The sequence below is a fragment of the Penicillium hordei genome (genome assembly GCF_028827395.1).
Source record: "Penicillium hordei strain IBT 12815 chromosome Unknown utg000004l_segment0_segment0, whole genome shotgun sequence".
NCBI lineage: Eukaryota > Fungi > Ascomycota > Eurotiomycetes > Eurotiales > Aspergillaceae > Penicillium > Penicillium hordei.
The window spans coordinates 3591816-3613968 of record NW_026623145.1 but is presented as its reverse complement, the minus strand read 5'-3'; the positions used below and the strand labels follow the sequence as shown (position 1 = coordinate 3613968).

Below are 22153 nucleotides of genomic sequence, written 5' to 3'. Positions count from 1 at the left end.
ATCCGCAAACCTCTAGCGATAATGATAATAGTAATACCAATTCAGCCGATACAACCATACGCTTAGATAAGTCAGCGCGGGCTTGCATCAACTGTGTGCGGGCAAAGGCTCGATGCTACATGAGCGTAGAGGTGAGGGGGAAATGTGAAAGGTGAGATTCTCGGCGGATCTCTTTCTCATCGCTAACAATGGTCAACAGATGTCATCGCATGGGGAAGGAGTGTCTGCCGTCCCCACCGGCGCGCAAGCGCCGTATGATGACAAAGTCATCGGGGGATAACAAGGTAGAGAGACTGGAGGAGAAAGTGGATGGGCTCGTCGCCTTACTCAAATCCGTGACTCAGGGTGCTCCGGGCTCCTTCAATGCCTCGTCGATCAGCTCCGCGCTGGGAAGCCTGATCCCAGCTAGTTCTGACAGAGAAGCGGATGGAGTTATAGCGAACAACAGTCACTATGTTGAATACCCATATGAAAGATCTGGGGCGACTGGAAGAGTGGAGGGCCCCTTTACCCCGACAGCCTCATCTTCGTCCAGGCCCGAATCCACAAACCAACTACCATTCCTTATCTATCCCTATCTTGAGCCTAGCGCAGAAGAGGCTGCAGCTTATTTAGATAGGTTTCGAAATGAGTTCCAGGGCCAACTGCCATTTATCCACGTTTCCTCGTCGATGACTGCCCAACAACTCCGCCAGGAAAGCCCGCTGCTCTGGCTAAGCATAATGACAGTGGCATCCACTCGCTCTACTCAGAAGGTCATGCTATCAAAAGAGGTCTCCGGGGTCTTTGGCCGCGAAGCGTACGTCGAGGGAACGAGGAACATGGATTTCCTTTTGGCCGTTCTGGTGTATACCACCTGGTAAGCCAGCGTTACGGAGATATTTGCCATAATTCTGCGATGAAAATTAATAACACCCTGGTTTCGTTCACTGTTCAGGGACAGGCACTATTGCCTCGCCAGGTCTATTTCGACAAGTCTCGTCCAGCTCGCCATTGCTATTTTGTACGACTTGGGATTGGACAAGCCACCGCGACAGGATCCCGGTGTAACACTAGCCTACGAACTGAAAGGGATTGTTAAACCGTCTCAGTTTACGCGCTCTCCAACATCTGAAGAACGCCGAGCATTACTGGGGTGTTTCCTAATTAGCACAGGGTAAGTAGACAACGAGGTCCACTAAGCATTTGTTCGTGTCTAACTGTAGTAGACCTCCTTCTTGGGGGAAGGGGAAAAGTCTGCCTTGGACCGCGTATTTTGACGAGTGCGTTCATGTTCTTGAGGAACAGAAAGAGTTCCCTTCTGACGTCCTTCTTGTCCAAGTGGTAAATATGCGTTTTCTTTCAGAGAATGCCTCGGACCATCCAGGGCTAAACGCAGCTTCCAGGAGTCACACGATGAGACCCCAAGCTACAGTCTACGTCAAATCACTTGAGGCACAGATGCGTAATTTGAAGTCCAATATCCCACAAGAGCTTAACAGCAATAGTAAGTAGACTCATTTCATGCCGGGCGCCTGACTAGTGCACTTACTACATTTATTAGTAGTTTACTGACATCATATATGACTATATAGAAGTTCTATTGCTGGAAATGTATAGTACCGACCTCATGATCCATACGATTGCACTCTCTCCTGGAGTAAATACGTTCCCCGGTCAACCCAATCAACGGTTTGAGTGCATATATGCTTGTTTACAGGCAGTCAAGTCCTGGCTAGACACGTTTTCCACGATCCAGCCTATAGAATTCGTGGGATTTTCATCACTCATGTATACGAACATGATGCGCTGCGTTGTTGGAATTTATCGCCTCGCAACCTGTAACCATCCAGAATGGGACCGAACCCTGTTGCATGAAGCGGTAAACGTTTCACGGGTATTTGAGGAGGCAAGCAACAGCTTTGACCGTGTGAAGGAAGTGGCAGGGCTGGATCCGGAAGGTTCACAGGCACAAGATTCCTTCAGCCTTATGGCATCCAAACTTCGATCTATGAAGATGTCGTGGGATGCCATGCCGACACTGTTTACGCCGCCCTCTATTGACGAACTTGAGAATTTTACTAGTGAGTTACTGGATACTTGGAACTGGTAAAGATTAGGAGGACTAAGTATCATGATGCCTAGTGTATGTGGATTTTTAATTCGTCTGTTTGATTTTGTTGAGATGATCTATATATCATCTCCCGTTGTTTGTATGTAGACTGAGCGGTCGTTTTCCAGATTCAGGTTATAAATACCATGTTCTTTATATATTGGATACAACTATGATTCCTCTTCCTCTCTCTCCACGATCCGTAGCAGAAGCCACAACAGATTTGTCGGAATGATGCTGAAATGGATTTGAGGAAAAAGGTAGATCATAAAGTTTGGATGACAGCTAGTCTTTTCTTCGTCTAAGTAGCGCTTTCGGACATTCCCGGTTTTTCTTTTCATGCTCCGTCTCCGTTCCGACTTGGAAAGAGGGCGGAAGTAACATGAATGCCTTAAGTCCGGTGGCGCAAGGAATTTCGTGAGCCTCCGATGTTGGAATACTATTCCTGTTGATCGATTGAAATATATAATGAGGAGTATAGACCAAGTGTTTTAGCCTATTATTATCCGAACCTCAGTGCATTTTGAATCCAGTATCTGTACTCGGTATACCTCTATCAATACTACTAGCATGCCCTTCAACCCCAAAACCGATGTACCCAACCTCAATGGGAAGGTGATTCTTGTCACCGGGGGAAACTCTGGACTAGGCAAAGCCGCGGTCACGGAATTCTGCCGCCATCAGCCAGCCGAGGTCTGGCTTGCTGCTCGCAGTCTCGACAAAGCCCAAGCTGCTGCCGATGAAATCAAAACGCAGATCCCTAATGCACCTATTAAGGTACTGAAGCTTGACCTATCCTCATTTGATTCCGTTAAAAATGCCGCGAAAGCATTCACTTCTGATCAGTTGGATATCCTGATGTTGAACGCGGGTGTTATGGCAGTGCCTCCAGCCCAGACCAGCGAGGGTTATGAAGTCCAATTTGGCACGAATCATATGGGCCACGCAATTCTAACGAAGATCCTCTTGCCGGTGCTTGAAAGAACAGCACAGAATGGATCGGACGTGCGAATCGTCTCAGTATCGTCTCATGGACACTTCTATACGCCGCCTGAAGGTTTCCAATTCGATACGCTTAAGACACCAGGAGATATACTAACCGCTTTCCAGCGGTACGGCCAGAGCAAACTAGCGAATATACTCTGGGCACGACAGCTAGCAAGCCTATATCCTAGTTTCACCGTGGCCTCGGTTCACCCGGGAGTGGTGAAGACGAATCTTTTATCTGGGGCGACGAATGCGCCACTGATCTTTCGCGCTATATTTGGCGCGGCACACGTCTTAGGGATGAAATCTAGTGTGGAGAGTGGTGTTAAGAACCAGTTGTGGGCTGCCGTTTCTAAGGATGTTAAGAGCGGCGAATACTACGAGCCTATTGGTGTTAGTGGTATGGCAAGTGCGCATGGAACGGACGACAAGCTTGCAAAAGAAATCTGGAACTGGACGGAGAATGAGTTAAAGAACTTTTTGTAGCAAGGAATCTCTTAGGCTTGTACGGAGTAGTCTTCATCTATTGGATTTGACTTTCTATTTCCAGGTCCACGGGTATTGTGTTGGGAGGTGCCGCCGACTAAAAGGGCAACGGAACTTATTTTTCTACAAGTCATACTACATTCCCCAATCTCATCAACTTCCTCTGGTAGAGAACTCGGTATCATTCTTCAGAAACATCCAATTATCAGTTTAGTGAGCATCGTTCCTCTGGATCGTTATACGTCTGAAGAGAACCCGTGGCTATTCGCAAGGTGCAGGGGTCGGGTTCTCTGCTGTCACACCCCGTTCAACGAAACCCAGTCACAACGGCATATTTATCGGCGCGTCGAAAGTCCATTATGTCGACCAGCGATGATGGCATGCGGACAAACATCCTGGTTTCGGATGATGCAGTAACATTACAAAACTTGGGGCTGGTTAGCCCTCCTTTGGCTGATGGAACACGTCGCATTCATAAACGACATTTAAACCGATCTAGTGATGAAGAATAACAGCATCTTCCACTGACCCCCGTATCGATCTCCTCGAGTTCCGATTCCTTTGTTAGTATCCCGGATCATCTCGTCTCTTTGGCCGCACTCGAACATCTGGGCTATAACTCGGAAACTGCAACTCGTATCTGGGAGTATTGGAGTAACTGGCCACCTGGTGAGCCCAAGAGGAAGACTGATGACATCTACCATGGTGTCCCATTCATTGACGTCGCCGAAGGTCACCTTGATAATTCTCCCGATACCGGCGCAGAGAATGATGCCGAATGGTTCCACTGCATGAATTTGTATGGAATTAACCACGAGCTCCAGGAGGCACTCATGGATCCCAAATTCCGATCAATCCGCCTAACCGAGTCATGCAAGTTCTGGATTTGGGACACCTTTCAGTTACGCAACCGCGCCCTCCAGGCAGTACAAGAAGCTTCCCGTGAGCGAGATATAGCTAGTCGGCGGGAAGCTTCCCGACCTGGACAAAGTAGTTCTGGTGGATCTGGACGGCAATCGATTTCAGATTCTTTGAGAATGGTCCCTTGGCTATCGCGTGAAACCGCTTTGTCGGAAGCTGCAACAACTGCAGCTTCAAGAGCACCGGGCCATACAACCCTTTACACGGGAATTGACCAAGCTCGCGTCACAAGATTATTCGACGATGATGGCAACGCAGACTTCGGATGCCTTGTCTCCGCGCCACGATGTGATTTCTCCGGAAGACAAGCCGATCTCTACTTCGCGGTTGACCGAGAAGTGGCCGAACATTATGCTTGCTATATCAAGCGCCGCAGCACGTGCAGCGGGGTTGTCATTATTCATGCCAACATCCCGAACTCGGTCATCGTGTCCCTCTCTGCTCTCGACGTCCAGACTATCTATTGGCCTAGCGTAGAATGGAAGTCGTTTATCTTTCATTGTCGACAGGGGAAAAAGCTCCCCCTGAACTCCGGAAGTACAAACTTGCTAAGCTTGTAATTGGAACCATTTGTGGCAAGCCAAACGTTGTTATTGGCAAGATACGATCTCCAGATGAAATCACGGAGCAAATGGTTCTGAAGACTAGGGATGGACGTAACGCCGTCCAGTACGTGTTCAAAGGGGACGATGGAGATACTTTGTTAGAGGAGTCTAGCAGCGTAACTGTGTCCCCTTTGACATCACAACAGTTTGAGACCTGGCCTGAGCGTGCCTGAGTTGCTTTCGCGAATACCAATACTTGTTCCCCACTACGAAATCGCTTATGTGTATTTGCTAGATTACCAATTATCGAGTCGATCGCTGAGCTTTTTTGACCGTTGGTGTAGCTAGTAGTGTAATCCCAGGTTACCGGTCTAGCCAATAGTTATCTAGCTCAGTTCGACGCTAGATAGGCCTGGTAGAACTAGCCCTTTGGGTATTCCGAGCTTAGAAGAAAGATTTGTAACTCAAGAACGCCCATAATATAGGGACCAAGACAGGCTACCCTTCTGGTCCAAGTTGGAGGATTCCTAAGGATAATTCTATTCACTACCTCATTTGCTAGCTAAAGAAGGGGCGAGGACAATGTGATGAACTGATCTGTGGGTAACCCGCAAAAGGCAATGCAAGGGTATAATAAATATTGTGACGAAAAGCTAATCAAGCTCCATGTTTGACAAATACTTTTACGAGAATGAATTTAAATGATGCTTATGATGCTTATGCTTAAGGCTTCTGATATCTTCATTCTCGGCGATGTACAAAGTAAGGTTGCAAGGCATCATGAACATCCTCATGTGCCAACCCATCTCAGGTGGTTTGCTTCCCCATCCGCAATATGCATATCAGTATCCCAAACGTGCCTCCTTCCCCGCGGTATACTTCAGAACCAAGTCCAGCATTATAGAAAGCAGCCTGGAAGACCCAACCGCAGTCCCAGTGGTTGCAGTCCTTGAGCAAGGAGATGATGGATTGCGAAGGGGCAGAGTGGCCAAAGGTTAAATGCCTGATTTATAGGCTTGGTGTCTGAATATGCCTGGATTATGCCTTATTTTACATCGATTGAATTATAATAGGTAGCTTTAATAAGCAAAGTATCTATAGGACCATAGGTAGTTTATAAGAATGAAGCTATTCCTACTATATAAATCACCGTATACGCCTATTCCTAGGCGTTAAAGCTATTACGACTGGCTAAATCTCTTAAGATTAATATAAGGAGGTAGTTTATACCGTTTGGGACGGTTTTCGATGTTAGGGATTCGAAGAAACTGATGATTTGTGGAGTAGGAATAGCTTTATTTTTGAGGAATATAGAGATTTCAAAGTTTCTTAAATAAAGTGTGCTTTTTTTTACCGCCTTTATATATACCTAAAAAGATACTAAAAAAGAATAGCTAAAAGGATATCTAAAAAGATAGCTTAGAAAACTGACTGAAAAACTGACTGAAAAACTGACTGAAAAACTGACTGAAAAACTGACTGAAAAACTGACTGAAAAACCTAAAAAAGAATAGCTAAAAGGATAGCTAAAAAGGATATCTAAAAAGATAGCTTAAAAAACTAATTGAAAAACTAACTAAAAAACTGACTAAAAAAGATACGAAAAAAGAATAGCTAAAAGGATATCTAAAAAGGATATCTAAAAAGATAGCTTAAAAAACTGACTGAAAAAGATATAAAAAAGAATAGCTAAAAGGATATCTAAAAAGATAGCTTAGAAAACTGATTGAAAAACTGAGTTGAAAAACTGATTGAAAAACTGATTGAAAAACTGATTGAAAAACTAATTGAAAAACTGATTGAAAAACTGATTAAAAAACTGATTGAAAAACTGATTAAAAAACTAACTGAAAAAGTAACTGAAAAACTGACTAAAAAACTAACTGAAAAAGATACCAAAAAAGAATAGCTAAAAAGATAGCTCAGAAAACTGATTGAAAAACTGATTGAAAAACTGACTGAAAAACTGACTGAAAAAGATACTAAAAAAGAATAGCTAAAAGATAGCTAACTAGTTAAGGCCGTATAACTAGCCAACTATTCTTATATATGGTATGTATAACTAGGAATACCTTCAATTTATAGTATACGGTATATAGCGGTCGAAAACGGTATATAATTTAGGCATATCAAGGCATCATCCCTATGAAATTAGGCATTTGATCTTTGGCCACTCTGCCCCTTCGCATGTGTTCTCTAAAGTTCATGGACAGACTTCTTAAATCAGAGTTCGACAATATAGATCTGTGCCAGAAGGGCGGGCTTACCAGATTGGGTTAGCGCCAGAGTGCGATTAGGCAGTGGGGAAGTGGGGCAATGGGGCGGTGGGGCGATAATCCTATAGTGGCTTATTTGTTAGCAGACTGAGCAGTTTGCATGCTAGACCTAGGGTTCAGAACTGCAGATATGGAGCTTTCTACAGAAGAGAAAATAGTGTATCAGGCTTTCCACGCTAAAGCTGCGGAGTAAGTCTGACCCACAACCCCCCTATATCTTGGATATGTATGCTAACAATGATCGTTTAGGGAGTACATTGTTGAAACCGCAATAGAAAGGACTGCCAATCCTGGACAGCGGGTCAAATCTAAATCCATAGCCGCCACAAAGTCACTACGCAAACTTGCAATCGCGAACTTCTCAACTACTCGTGCTATCCTTGAACGCGAAATTGGAACTTGGCGACTCGAACACGCATGTGGCAACGTTGTACGGATGGCGACAGGAAAATATTGCCGCCGAATGGGTTTATATGGTGACGAAGGAAGATACCGACTGCACCGTTCACTCCACGGATGGCTTGATGAAGTTCTCAGTTCATGGCTCGCCACGGCTAAGACTGATTTTTCAACAGCTCCTGGATCGAAAGGTATCTGAAGAGGTGGACAAAAACAGGTTTGGCCACCATCAATAAATCTTGATCGTCGATTCTTGTCCACTTAGCGCATGGTATGCGGAGGTGGTTCTGCGTGCTGCTCTGGTTGACGCCCGAACGTTTCATTCAGCTCTTGAGCCAAGCGAGCGTGATACCCTGGTGAACGAGTTCAACGATCCCCAAAGCACCATACGAGTGCTTATCACAACGTATGACATGGGCTCAGTGGGTCTGAATCTTCACCATGCCTGAAATAGGGTCATCCTGACATCCCCCGGTCGTAGCTGGGCCCAAGAGGCCCAGGCAGCCGGGTGCGCTCTCCGTGTATGTCAAAATTCCTTTTTATCCTTAGTCATACACCTCTACCCCTAACTCCAAATTGAAATTCTGCGTTTACTGACTTTACAGATTACGTCCGAGTTTCCGTTGGCTGTGGTGCGAGTGGCTACTGCAAACTCACACGACCAGTTTAGGAACTCAAAGCAAGTTGAAAAGACCTGTCTCCAGCTCGCTATCAATAGACAGGACCTTGTATTTCGATCGATCATGCTCAAAGATCTCAAATCGGTCCAGTCAGATGTCAACCTATGCCATGAGAGCCAGGATGGGAAAGTACTCTTACAACGAAAATCCGCCGCTGAAAAACAGATAGATCAAGATCTTGCTCAGTACCTCAACGACAGGCAATCCGAACGCTCGGATGAGCGCTTAGCCCGGAAGGAGGCTAACACTCGCAAAAGACCAGTCTTCAACTACATTGTTGTTGCTGAGGATGATGATGCTGAATACAGTGCCCCGACGATGAAGAGAATGCCTTGGACGATGAATATATTGATGCGGAACAGCCGAATAAGGATGACCATATTCAAGACGATGCCAGTGAAGATGAAAAGCCTTTGATCTTCACGATACGGATGAGCTTGCTTTTGCACAACGCGAAGAGATCGAACGAGGGCGAGACATTGAGCGAGGGCACAATGCGAAGACCTGGGAGCAGTTCACAGAAAGAACGCAGCCCAGCGACCAAGAACATTACCAGATGGCTCTTCTAAGCTTACCCTATGCCAAGGAATGGAAAATGGAAGGCCTGGACAATCCGAAGGTTTTTATGATTGCGCTGCGGTTGGTATACAATCGCATTCGTGGTATCAAGGTGCTGCACCCACCTTGGGACGAGCATACATATCAATTATGATGAAGTCAGTACCAGTCAACTGGGCCGGCTTGGGGAACTCTTGGAGCGGGATGGGGTGCAGTAAGATTAAGAGTTTAAGGAACAAATGCGAGCTCGGATTGCGCGGCCGGCAAGATAGAATGATGGTTAGAGCAGGTAAGACCAAAAGCACACTTTCATTAGGGCATTGACACTGACTTATAAAGATGGGAGGGCCTCATTGTGAGACAACAGGAAGTAAATATGAATCTGCGAATACCTTTGCATTTGCTTTTATCGGGAGATCATTAATATATGCCACAACCGCAACGGATGATACCTCATGGATATCAGCTGACGCAGCCTGGCCTCTGAACATATTTGGATTTAGTTGGAGGGAAAGGGATGGTTCGTTCCATGCTAACTCATGCGTTGAATACTGATTGATCATAGAATAATGAGGCACAGAACAGCCATAACTAGCTATTTTGAAAGTTCAGGCACGGTGAACTCCTGATCAAACGTGAAATATATATCCGTTAATCAAGGGTAGACTGGGTGTCATATGGAACGAAAATTGGCTCGCCAAGTCCTGAGAAAGAAGCAACGGAGCAAGAAACTGGAGGTAATGAGTACTTAGGCAACCATTTTGCTTGCCTAAACTATTTGACTCATTCCTTAGACTCCTTAGCCTTCTGCAAAGCCCACACCCGGCCTATCCTATATATAGGAAATCTTTACACATTTCTATGAACTCAGGATGGAAATTCACTTCGAGCAAGACACTACCGATGTTATGAAAGCTATTGAGCAAGGCGCACTCACGAACGTCTTGGAAACCAGCTTCCTAGAAATAATTACAGCGACCATTGACTTGTTTGTTGCGTTGGTCCTTATTTATCTCAAGTTCTGATCATTAGCGGCATTATGTATGCTAACACTTTTGGCATTGGAACTTACTACATCCCACTGGAACGTCTAAAATCGTCGCCGACATAGGCGGAACAAGGCTAGGCGCGGGGTACACAAAGCCATTCAAGGATGGTTAACGGCTTGTTCATTTAACATATTCGCATATGATAAGTTTCGCGTCACAGAGGCAGCCGACAAACATCTTACCGCAAAACAAGGATATTCCGATCGAGACGTGTACTTGACTTGTTTGATAGAGACATGCTTTCCAGCTTCTTTTATCATCCTTGCACACCTTGTCGCCAATGAAATCAGTCAACTCCGAGCATCACCCGGAGACTTTGTCTTTGTGATACAATTCCCATCGCGTCGATCAAGTATTTGCCAAAAAATCACAGGTGGCTGACCGCAAATTCCATAGATGCTAAACGGCTTCTCGATTTACTTCCTACCAAACCGACTGTGATTAAAAAGCCCGGTGATTTTGACATTGGTCCTATTGAGGGATACATTGAATTTGAGGATGTGCTCTTCTCGCATAACAACAGGGAAATATCTGTCCGCGATATTAATATTTGTGCCGCTCCGGCGACATCATCGCCTTAGTTGGCACCACTAAGGCCGAAAAGTTAAGAAATAGTCGAAGCGTCTAAGTATATAGTAGTTCAGTGGAAACCAACCTCTCATGTAGAGCCTGACTAGTTGCATATACATCCACCCTGCATGAACCACCTCATTGGCAATATGCGCCCCACTGGTCTGAACAAGGTAATGAATGCCACTTCATCCCCCCGTTTAGTGATAGCGGACTCATTAGCCCACTCAAAATGCGATAACATTGGTGTATCCCAGGCTCAACCCTTAGGTGCTGAGGTAATGATTTTTAACACGTTTTAATGATCCTGAACTTCCCCTCATCGCTCCCCTCCCCCCAAACCTATTGAAGGTTCAAACATACCGAAACTGCACCATGCAAGAGCCCCTAGAGAAGGGATATCAACTCGGAGTTGATGTTGGCGGGACATTCACCGATGTTTACGTGTTCACCCCGCATGGACAAACAGTGCGCGCAAAAGTTCCAACAACCATCCCAGATCAAAGTATCGGGATCCAACAAGGCATTGCAAAGGCGCGAGAATTACTCAATAAGCAGTTCGGCTGGTCAGGGACTTTCCAATTCATTCACCATGGCACGACAACGGCAACCAATGCAGTTCTCGAAGGGAAGGGCGCTCGCACCGCGCTAATTGTTACTGCTGGCCATAAGGATATATTGGCTTTGCGCCGCTCCCAGATCCCAGGTGGACTGGGTGCGTGGCTACACTGGACCCCGCCCGAGCCTATAGTGCCGCTTGAGCGAGTCGTTCAATGTAAAGAGCGCATGTCAGTACAGGGCGAAACAGTCACGGCAGTTGATATTGAGGATCTGCGACAAAGCCTGAAAGAGCTGGCACGACAGAAGCCAGAAGCAATCGCTATCTCGCTATTGAACTCCCATAGCAACGAGGCCCATGAACAGGTGGTTGCGCAAATAGTCCGCGAGGAACTTGGAGCAGATATCGCCATCACTTGTTCTACAGATGTCCTCCGTGAAGTCGGGGAGTATGAACGGACGGTCACAACCTGCACGAATACGCTGGTGAAGCCGGTAGTCCAGAAATATTTGTTCAATTTGTCTAAGGCGCTTGCGGCGGAAAGTGAAGCTATTCGAGTTCTCAAGAGCGATGGTGGTTTGACTAGTTTAACTCTCGCTTCGGAGCTACCAGTCAACATTCTCATGTCGGGACCCGCAGGAGGTGTCAAAGGAGTGGCAGATGTTGTGGCTCGGAGTACCCCGTACAAGAATCTGATTACCTTGGACATGGGAGGAACTTCTACCGACTGCGCACTAATTTACAATGGCCAGCCTCAGCTCCGACGAGAGACTGTTGTAGAGAGTCTTTCTGTTCGGGCGCCTGCAGTTGACATCAAGACCGTGGGAGCTGGGGGTGGGTCGATCACAACATATATGGAGCTCACGGAGACCTTGCGGGTAGGCCCCGAGAGCGCTGGCGCAGCACCGGGACCTGCATCCTATGGAAAAGGCGGAAAGCAAGCCACAGTCACGGACGCAAATTTGGTCCTGGGATATTTACCCAAAACATTGTTGGGTGGTGAGTTCGCGTTAGATGTCCAGGCTGCTATAACTGCTGTCGAGGATATTGCGAACCAAATGAAGCTTCCAGTTATCCAAACAGCCGAGGATATCATCACAATCATCAACGAGACAATGTATGGTGCCTTGCGTCTTGTCTCTGTGGAGCAGGGCTATGACCCTCGTGAATTTGCACTGGTCGCTTTCGGTGGTGCCGGTCCTTTGCATGCAAACGCGGTGGGTCAACTTCTCGGGGCCTGGCCTGTGATTATCCCGCCTTCTCCTGGAATCCTATGTGCACAGGGTGATGTGACCACTAAACTTAGACACGAGCAATCCGCCACCTTCATCCGTATTGTCTCTGGAACCACTGTTCTCGAGGCACGGGAACAGTACCAAACGCTAGAGCAAGAGTGTCGGGATACCTTGTCGAGAACAGCGGGGGATCTGTGGCCCTTGTCATGGAAAACAGCATATCAAGCAGATCTTCGGTACAAAGGCCAAGCTTTGATGATAACAATCGAGATCACCGAAGAAGACTTGACCCTGAATACTGAGAAATGGCATGATGTGTTGCGACAAAAGTTCGACCAGCAGCACCAGCAGATGTTTACTTACTGTTTACCTGACTTTGAGCTTGAATTGATGAGGCTGGGAGTTGTGTTGGAAGACGCCTCGCCTGGTATTGACATTCCCCAAGTTGCTAAAGGGACGATTCCACCCTCAGACGCAAAGATTGGCGAGCAGAATATCATCGTGCAAGGCGAAGAAAAATTGGCAGCCCTGTGGGATCGTCAGAAGATTAGCAAGCAGGGTATCCAAGTCACGGGTCCGTGTATTATCTCCGAAATGGACAGCAACACACTCATCTTACCTGGGTACTATGGTGAAATCGATAGCATCGGTAATATTTTGATCAATCCTCTGGAAAAGAAACCTGTTTCCGTTACCACACACACTGCCGAGTCAGCCAAAGAGCTTGTCAAAAGTACTCCATTAATTCCTACGCTGATCTCCTCAACACTGGCCTCCATTCGCAGCGAGATGGACAAAATGATGCTACGATGCAGCATGTCCCCTGCCATCAGAGAGCAACAGGATGAATTCAATGTCATAACCGACTGCGAGGGCAAAATGCTAGTTGGTCAGTTTGGCAGTTTCATCACACAGTTCCTCGATGTCTGGAACGGTACAATCGAGGAAGGCGATGTGTTTATCACCAACGACACTTACCAAGTGCAGGGTGCCATCAGCCACCTGAACGACATCATCGCCTTTTTGCCTATTTTCCACAACGGTCGGGTCATTGGATTTGCATCGCAATTTGGCCACCTGACAGACGTTGGAGGTATCGTTCCAGGAAGCATGTCCATCAACGCGACATCCGTCTTTGATGACGGCGTGCAGATTCCATGCATAAAGCTGTATACCCGCGGTGTTATGAACAAAGATCTGGTCGACCTTCTTTGTCGAAACTCTCGCCAACCGGCATGGTATCGCTCTGACCTGACTGCTATTGTAGCATCCTGTTCTATGGCAGCCACCAGAGTTCGCGAATTGGCCACCCGTTTCGGAAGTGAAGTATACCTCGCCGCGTGCTCGGAGCTGCTGTACCGGAACCGAAGTGGATTCGCGAAGATCATCGAGCGCCAATTCGATGATCTGGAAAGCAAATTCACAGACTTCGTCGACGACGATGGTCACGGTGTGGGACCTTGGGCACTCTCCTGCTCCATGAAAAAGGTGGATGGCAACCGGCTCCAATTTGACTGGAGTGGCACTTCTCCCCAGAGCGAACGTAGTATCAACTTCTATCTCTCGGAGACAATGTTCAGGATGTTCATTGGTTACTACCTCATTGCAGCCGCTGCCCCGGGCACGGTTATCAATGACGGTTTCCATGACTTGATTGATGTGTACATCCCTCAAGGATCAGTGCTCAAGCCTGTTCGCCCTGCGCCAATCTCATGTCGAACTCACTTCCTCGGACGGACCTTGGATATTGTACAAGCCCTAATTGGCCAAAAGCAAGACGCTTACCAGGCTGCAGCCGGATTTAGTGACTCACCACACTTCTTCTACTCTGGATTCAAGCCGGACGGAGAGTGGTACCAGCTCTACCAGATTGGATTTGGAGGTGTGCCTGCACGGCAAGCCGGCGATGGCCCTGATTGCCACTGTCTTTTCCCCGCTATCAAGTCCATCCCCACAGAAATAATAGAGCTCAATTACCCGTTGCGTATTGAAGCAAATGAGAGCGTCGCTGATAGTGGTGGCGCCGGATTTTACCGTGGTGGTAATGCTCAGCGCACGCTATACCGATTTCTAGCCCGCGGGGAATTCAGTCTCCACGATGACCGGTGGTTCACCAAGCCATGGGGATTGAAGGGCGGAAAGCCAGGACAACGATCCCGCAAAATCCTCTACCGGTATTCCAAGTCCGAGGACAGTCCTCCGACTGAGATTTTGCCTTCCAAGTGTGATCACATTCGCGTTGATCCGGGTGATCTTCTCGAGTGGGTTACTTGGGGAGGAGGTGGATTGGGTGATCCTTTGACACGTCCGGCAGAAAAGATTGCTCTGGAAGTACACCGAAAGCTTGTCACGTTTGAGGGGGCGCGTGTTGCGTATGGTACCGTTGTCAACGACGATTTTACTGTAAATGAGGCTGAGACTGAGGCATTGCGGACCCAGATGCGGATGGAACGTAGTCAGATTAGTGAATCCTCTATCTATGACCGTGGTGGAAGTCTCGAGCAGTTGCGTGAAACATGTCTGCAGGAGACTGGACTTGATGCCCCGTTGCCTCAGTGGGAAACGGAAATTTATGGTCCTCATGCTGGGTTGTCATATGTGCAGGACTGGTTCGCTGGGATGCGAGCACGCAACGGTTGGAAACTTGATTAGTTTCTAACAGGATGCACTATTTTTAGATATTTTACAACTCTCTAGTTTTGAAGATGCAAATTTAGGTTCGATGTGACATATTTATCAACGTGGGTTATCTGTAATTCTACTAACATATCGCCGACTACAGGCTCAACCTACCTCCACATTGCCATTCGCAAAGAACATTGGCAATTATATCCCCTTAGGCACTCCCAGCTCTGCTAGTGACTCCGTCAACCCCAACCTGACCCAATTATCAATCTCCTTCGTCGTAGCCACAGCGATAACCCCCAGCATTCCCAACGAATTCACCCCAGCCTCCTTATTAATCGCGCCTCGTCTTCTCGGCAGCACAATCATCCACCTCTTAGTAAAAATTACATTATGCGGACAGACCGCTCCAGGCGGTGCATCCGTCGTATACTCCCCGCCCACCTTTGTAGCCTCCTCCAGCAGGTCTTTGTAGGTTCCGAACAACGCAGCGGATGTCACATTACCCTCAAAGCGTCGATAGAACCACCGAAATGGAACTTTAGTCTCAGTCTCATCTGGAGAATCCAGAAAGGCAGCAAAACTGTTCGCCGGCAAGGGCATCACCTGCAGATGCTTATGCAGGCGACTGCATCCGCCATTCGGGCCGCAGTTGTAAAACGCAACGTAGTCGCTCTGTGCAGAGTTCAGCAGCTGCCACGTGTCGTTTAGATCGGATTTGTCGAGCGCCTCATATTGTCGTTTGTATCCATCGAACGTGAGGAGCATGAGGTGGGGTCGCGCGAAGCAGAACTTGTTCACGATCACTAAGTGGCTGTCTAGGGCGCCGAGCTCGAATCCGGTTGTGCTTATGTCGCTGCCTTCTCGTTTTTCGGGTTTTTGGGTGTTGGCATCGGGTTGGGACTCGGCGGTTGTTAGGGTGGGCTTTTTAATGAGGGCAGAAGTGAGGACAAATTGAAACTGGGCCATCGCGTTACTAGATGTTTGATTTGGATTATGGTCGGGGAAGGGATGATGAGTACTTTGAGGTCGCCATCAATGTGCTCGATGATTTGTTGTTTATCATCGTATTGGACGATGCCGGATTGGACAAGGTTGTCGAATTTGGACAGGATGAGGGATTCTTCCATTTTGGGGATGGGTGGTGTTAAAACGTAGGTATATGGTCTATGTGGTGGGATAGGAATCAGGCCCTAGGGGGAGTCTCAGCTATTTATACCCAAGTATAGTATTTTATACTAAGATAATCGCTTTCGTTTCTAGAATATTAATGCTAGTAGGTAAAATGATACATACCTAGTTTCAATCATTGAAAATTACTGTAATAAAATATTTATGAAAGTAATTATCAAAACGATAACTATCGGGCTATATATAGTTCGAACCACTTTGATTGGTTAAACACCATCCAATACTCTTCTCGACACTTCCTGAATACGTTCACCTATATCCAAGACTTCCTTTCTACTGGTCCTCGACCAGATTAGAAAATAAGCAATAAAACCAGTGCCTCCCACCGGTGACACCACCTTCTTTAACGCAGTCCGTTCAGCCCTAGTCACGTGGGGCGCGATTTCCGGCAGTTGCTGAAGCACCTGCTCGCAAAAGTTCTCGGGGACCCGAATATTCTCTCGATGTACAGGAATAAAAAAGATCTCACAATGGTACTGGCTATGAGGGGCGAAAGGTTGAGCTAAAGCGGCAAAGCGCTCGCGATCGTCGAGAGCCCGAAGGATTTGGAGGGCAGTGTAATCCACCCCGAAGGTGTAGGCAACCGCAAAAATGGCCTGTAGACCAGGTGGCCGAGCATTGACCTCGATCAAAACCACCTCCGGCTTGGAGCTCGCGTTTGATCCCGTGTGGGCAAGTTCGATCACGCCATCGGTCTCCTGATACCGCATGGAGGAGTTCTTCACTCGGGCTTCGAGGTGAAAGACGCCTGAGCGGAATCCTAGCTTGAGGAGGCCTTGGTATAGTGACGTTTGAATGTCCTGTAGCTCTTCCGGATCTAGTAGGCTCGGTAGGATCATCACTGTCTCCGCGAAATTGTCGGCCACCGAAGCATCTATTGCGTCTGCTTGGCATGGAAAATCATCTGATATCTCACAGAAGAGAAGGTCTCCATCCCAAAGAGCAAAATTGGCATCCACCTCTGGACCATCAATGTAGGTTTCGATCAAAATGCCGTGTTTCGAAAGCCCAGTCTCTTCCAGCTGTTTTACGGCTTGATGGAGGCTCGAAGGATCTTTGGCTTTCTTTACCCCTCGGGAACCGCCACCCCGACATGGTTTCACAATCAAGGGGTACTGGAAATTTTGCAACTGTGCAGCTACGGCCAAGTCCTCCAGTTGCGCTACACTGTTCACGAGTAGACTCTGGATATTGGGACTGAGTAATTTTCGTGCCTCGTACTTGTTATGAGCCTGCAGGAATGACGCTATAGGTTCAGTTGGAAGACCCAAGGTTTCGGCTGCTTTGGCAGTCGGGATAACAAATTCGTCTGACAATGTCAGGAGACCATCGAATCCTTTTCCTTTCAATGCCTCGACAATCCTTCCAGGAAGCCCCGCATCATCAGTCACATCAATGGCAATGAAGCCATCCCGTATATAAGAATACTTCTCATCTTGGAGCCAATGTCCTGGGTGATCAAGGATAACCATAGATATATCGAGAGCTTTAGTGGCCTCGTATGCTCCCTGATGACCGAATGATCCTTTGGTGATGTTGAACGCCGGACGCCCACCTACCATAGCAATTTTGCGTCGGGTTGGCTTAGTTGGAAGTATCCAATCAAAAGACAATCGGACTTTCAAGTCTTCCTCCAGCATCTCTGCGGTCAGTCTTTTAACTTTCTTCAGGAGGAATGCCCCGGGAGAAGAAGGCAAAAAGGCCAGAAGAGACTTGTCTCCCTGGCCCGGAATAGGCGAAAAGCCACTATCCGGACTCGTGAATTGAACGACCGACTCCACATATTCAGAATCCCGCAACCTCAAGTCGAGAATATCTCCCCTACAGAGATACCCTCCATGAGGAACCAGAATTAACTTCGTTGCCACTTCGACCTCGTCGCTAGACGCTCGAATCGTCCGAACGAGATGTTCAAGAACGGTGCCCGTGGCAGACGCAATCTGACCATTCTCGGTAGAATATGTGGAATCAACTGTCAAGAACAGATCAAGACTATGAAAGAAGCATGGCGTCTTTACTGTTGGTTTGAACCGCCAGCGACAGGAGACGTTTACGTAAACTACCGTGACCGCCTTGGTTAGTGTACCCTGGTCATATCACTAGCAGTAATCTGTCTGCATACCTTCGCTATCAATGGCAAGCAGGAAGGTTTCGAAGGCAAATGCCTCTTTGCTGATGCTAGTCAAGTCCATGGGCGCTGTTTGCATTGTAGGTATTTGCAGACAGTGGGGGGGGGGGTTGTACTAATTGAAAATGGCAAGCCGTGGAGACTCCGTCGGATATATACTGAATCCTCGTTTGAGATCAGGACGCAACGGGGACGATATTACGGTATCAAGATACGTACATAAGTATTAATACGTATATTTACCGGCAAACAAACCGAAATACAATAATTTACTGGTATAAAATACAATCCGAGCGACAAAACAGACCGAACAGGGAATCTAGCGCGTGTATCGATCTCGGAGGAACATTGAACCTTGAAACCTCCCGAGATTTCCACAACGCTTAGCCCCTTTTAGTAGAGTCCAACCACGACTCATTCAATGTTCCTGTCCCTATCTTTGCTCAATTGTATCGCCATAATATGTTTGTCTTGCACCATAGGCCCAGGACGGTACTTTCAACTATCGTAGTGAATACATGGCAATATCTCATAGGTGTGTTCTACCGCATGCATTATACATCTTAAGCACAGACGCAAGAAACCCTTGTCTTGTTTGAGATACGCAATGCGTAAAGAGAATTTCAGGACTAGCAGTCCACTAATACTACGTGGCCATCTAGTTCATCATTTCTCATATGTTTTCGTCATAGTCAATGCGACCCCCCCCCCCCCCCCCCCCCCCCCCCCCCAACAAGAGATTTGCAAGAACGGTGGAGTTCGGTTTAATAAACTGTCACACTGGACCTTTCTTCCTCAGGTACTAAGTTAACAATATGAATATCCAGACCACCGAACGTGAGAGACGGGATGCAACCGAGGACGAACTCAAAACCCTACCGCATGTGGTGGACTCAGTCCCGCTCATTGTTTGGATAGCTCTTGTAGCTGGTGCGTTGGAAAGATTCACGTACTATGCCGTCACCGCTCCATGGCGTAAGTGTCAAAGCCAACGGGCTACCAATGGGTCTTAACCATCTCCAGAGAACTATATGCAAAATGACCGTGATAGTATTGAGGTCCCGGGGGTTCTGGGTCTTGGTCAAGCAACGGCAACAAACATCTCCAATGCCTTCTCTTTCTTCTCATTCATAGCCCCTTTACCATTTGCTATTCTATCCGACGCATGGATTGGGAGATACAAAACATTATGCATCTCTTACATGTTAGTTACACGTTCCTTTCACATACGAGTTGAAGCTGACCATCGCCAGCCTAAATACATGTGGGTGTGTGGTGCTCTTTGTCACATCACTTCCAGCGGTAACCCAACTTTCTATCAAGACTTTTGGATTGGCGCTTGCCATGGTCCTGCTAGGTCTAGGAACTGGGGGTATCAAGGCCACAGTCTCCCCTTTTATAGGTGATCAATATACAGTTTTAACTCCACAGTTTGTAGTCACTAATAAAGGGGAGAGAGTCATCGCGGATCGCACGTTAACTCTTCAATATATATACAATGTTTTCTACTGGTATAGGGCACCCCGTTGCAAACATATAGAGCCAGCTGACATAGAAAGGTTCACCAACATTGGAAGTCTCTCTCTAATTGCTTCGACTTACTTGGAGAGAGAGGTTGGTTTCTGGGCAGCCTACCTACTGCCCCTATGTTTCGTCTGGGTTCCAATTCCTTTGCTGCTATTTTGGCAAAGGTCATTTGGTAAGTCACGAGGACTTGCCCTCTTCCATTCAATATATACAATACTAGAAGTGCTAAAGACGAGACAGTCAACCTCGCGCCAGATGGGAATGTGCTGCCCCAGGCAGGGAAAGTTCTTGTATACTCCGCCCGAGAACGATTCCGACTCGACGCAGCAAAGCCCAGATTCCAAGCCGAGAAATATGGTAGAACAGTTCCATGGGATAATTTGTTTGTCTTGGAGATGAAAAGGGGCCTCAAAGCCTGCAAAGTCATGTTTGTCGCCATGAAAGTCGGTCAATATGCTTTACTAATATTGGTGCTAGGGCTTGCTTTGTACCATTCTACCTATGTATGAACCAAATCACCAATAACTTTGTCTCTCAAGCGGGTCAAATGAAGCTGGGTGTTATCCCCAACGACACCATTCAAGCACTGAACCCCATTGCCTGTGTACTGCTCGGTCCGATCATCCAGCAGCTTCTTTATCCCGGGCTTCAAACGTACGGTGTCGCATTCGGGTCGATTTCCCGTATGACTTGGTCGTTTATTACGATCAGCTCGTCAATGGGCTATGCTGCAGGTTTGCAAAAGCTGATCTATACACGGGGACCGTGCTATGAGTCTCCACGGAATTGCGCCGATTCGGACGGGGGTAAAATACCCAACAATATCAGTGTTTGGGTGCAAACCCCCTCCTATTTCCTGCTCGCCTTCGCCGAGATCCTGGGATTTACTACTCTGTCTGAGTACAGCTACTCAGAAGCACCAAAGGACATGCGCAGCCTGGTGCAGGCCCTGCGACAGGTGACCGCTGCAATTGGGTCTGCTTTGGGGATGGCTCTCTCACCAGTTGCGGTTGATCCGAAGGTGATATACATGTACACAGGACTAGCGGCAACGATGATTGCTGCTGCTCCGGTTTTCTGGGCGGCATTTAGGAGTTATGACAATATTGATGATGAAGATGGCCTGAATGAGATTGGATTGATGCAGCCGGATAGCCATGACGAGATGGAAGAGACTGCAGCAAGAGCACATCCATAAGACGGCCATATCTGGGTTTGCAAGCCCTGGACATGACTGGCGTGCTTACTTGTAGAAATTTCTCTCTTTCATGGTACTATACCGCATCTCCTCACCGTATTTCATTATCTTCCCTTTTATCTATCATCAGTCTAAATTTATCGAGCCTTGTCATATAGACATCGTGTTCAGGGGAAATATTCAGACATTGTATTGATTACTTCTTGCTAGATTATGAGGCGTGTGAATAACACTACTAGGAGTAACAATAGGATGTCTCAATTATCTTCCTGACACAATAGCCAATTTTAATCATTCTGTGGCCGGTTTCCAGGTTGTGACATGAAACCATTTCCTTAGGAATCGGATGAGGAAGAAGAGCACCCCATTCTCAATGCAACACCCAAAATGAAAAGATCTAACATACACAGATGTACATGTTCCGTGCGTGGACCTTTATCCAACAAGACTTATGTAATACCAATGCACTCGGCTCCGAGTTTGCAAACGTGACATCCGGGCCATCTACTAGAATGGGGTTGGTAGGTAGGGTCCACAGTTATATATTAAGAGAAATGAAAAGAAAAACGAAGAATATGAGCATCTACGGATTATGGCCAGAACATTGTTTATGCAGCGAGTTGCTTTCATTCGGTACGAGTACGTAGTAGGCACCAACAATATACCCTGCCAACCCGGCCGATATACGCCACTATACGCCAACGACACTAGTATAGTATAACTTTGCCAAAAAAGGTCTATAGAATCCTTGCCGCCGAGGACTTGGCCCATACATGAGCACTTTTGTTAAACACCCGTCGGAGCAAAGCAAATCCCGTAACATTCATGTGTCTGGTGATGAGAACAACCATGCATCTGTCGTCAATTCTGCTTCTAATGGCTCATCACCGTTTTCTTTTTCATTCTTTTTTTTTTCAATAGGTTGCTAATCATGGTGGTGAAATAAAGTACGAAAGACACTATAGCTACATTGGGCAGATATACTAACTGCATAACTACAAGTGTGTCCAAATAAACTGTTTATGAGAAGACAAAGGTCAAAATCAAGACAGGTTGCTCCAGTTCGCTTCAATATGCTTGGATATATTGTCTCCGAAATGATTATTGGGTCATTCATAGCCTGGTAA

The 22153-nt window shown here is 47.0% G+C and overlaps 8 protein-coding genes across 8 annotated transcripts; 6 read left to right on the top strand and 2 right to left on the bottom strand.

Moving 5' to 3' along the window:
* Nucleotides 1-188: 188 nt before the first annotated feature.
* N7537_008537 (fungal specific transcription factor domain-containing protein) lies at nt 189-2092 on the top strand (the record flags this gene model as incomplete). The annotated part of the gene is made up of 4 exons (XM_056899592.1): nt 189-859; nt 938-1156; nt 1209-1486; nt 1575-2092. The coding sequence occupies 4 exons, from the start codon at nt 189-191 to the stop codon at nt 2090-2092; spliced, it is 1686 nt and encodes a 561-aa protein (XP_056751668.1).
* Nucleotides 2093-2662: 570 nt separating this feature from the next.
* N7537_008536 (short-chain dehydrogenase/reductase) lies at nt 2663-3565 on the top strand (the record flags this gene model as incomplete). The annotated part of the gene is made up of 1 exon (XM_056899591.1): nt 2663-3565. The coding sequence occupies one exon, from the start codon at nt 2663-2665 to the stop codon at nt 3563-3565; it is 903 nt and encodes a 300-aa protein (XP_056751667.1).
* A 359-nt stretch (nt 3566-3924) lies between these two features.
* Nucleotides 3925-5264, top strand: N7537_008535 (uncharacterized protein; the record flags this gene model as incomplete). The annotated part of the gene is made up of 3 exons (XM_056899590.1): nt 3925-4002; nt 4081-5023; nt 5101-5264. The coding sequence occupies 3 exons, from the start codon at nt 3925-3927 to the stop codon at nt 5262-5264; spliced, it is 1185 nt and encodes a 394-aa protein (XP_056751666.1).
* A 2173-nt stretch (nt 5265-7437) lies between these two features.
* Nucleotides 7438-8955, top strand: N7537_008534 (uncharacterized protein; the record flags this gene model as incomplete). The annotated part of the gene is made up of 6 exons (XM_056899589.1): nt 7438-7496; nt 7639-7923; nt 7972-8112; nt 8161-8227; nt 8312-8662; nt 8695-8955. 6 exons carry the CDS (start codon nt 7438-7440, stop codon nt 8953-8955), a joined length of 1164 nt encoding a protein of 387 aa, XP_056751665.1.
* A 1983-nt stretch (nt 8956-10938) lies between these two features.
* N7537_008533 (uncharacterized protein) lies at nt 10939-15009 on the top strand (the record flags this gene model as incomplete). The annotated part of the gene is made up of 1 exon (XM_056899588.1): nt 10939-15009. One exon carries the CDS (start codon nt 10939-10941, stop codon nt 15007-15009), a length of 4071 nt encoding a protein of 1356 aa, XP_056751664.1.
* A 174-nt stretch (nt 15010-15183) lies between these two features.
* On the bottom strand, nt 15184-16112 carry N7537_008532 (uncharacterized protein; the record flags this gene model as incomplete). The annotated part of the gene is made up of 2 exons (XM_056899587.1): nt 15184-15942; nt 16005-16112. 2 exons carry the CDS (start codon nt 16110-16112, stop codon nt 15184-15186), a joined length of 867 nt encoding a protein of 288 aa, XP_056751663.1.
* Nucleotides 16113-16536: 424 nt separating this feature from the next.
* N7537_008531 (glutathione synthetase ATP-binding domain-like protein) lies at nt 16537-18380 on the bottom strand (the record flags this gene model as incomplete). The annotated part of the gene is made up of 3 exons (XM_056899586.1): nt 16537-16577; nt 16643-18145; nt 18296-18380. The coding sequence occupies 3 exons, from the start codon at nt 18378-18380 to the stop codon at nt 16537-16539; spliced, it is 1629 nt and encodes a 542-aa protein (XP_056751662.1).
* A 736-nt stretch (nt 18381-19116) lies between these two features.
* N7537_008530 (uncharacterized protein) lies at nt 19117-21026 on the top strand (the record flags this gene model as incomplete). Its single annotated transcript, XM_056899585.1, has 5 exons — nt 19117-19276; nt 19325-19505; nt 19993-20000; nt 20069-20255; nt 20306-21026. The coding sequence occupies 5 exons, from the start codon at nt 19117-19119 to the stop codon at nt 21024-21026; spliced, it is 1257 nt and encodes a 418-aa protein (XP_056751661.1).
* Nucleotides 21027-22153: the final 1127 nt, after the last annotated feature.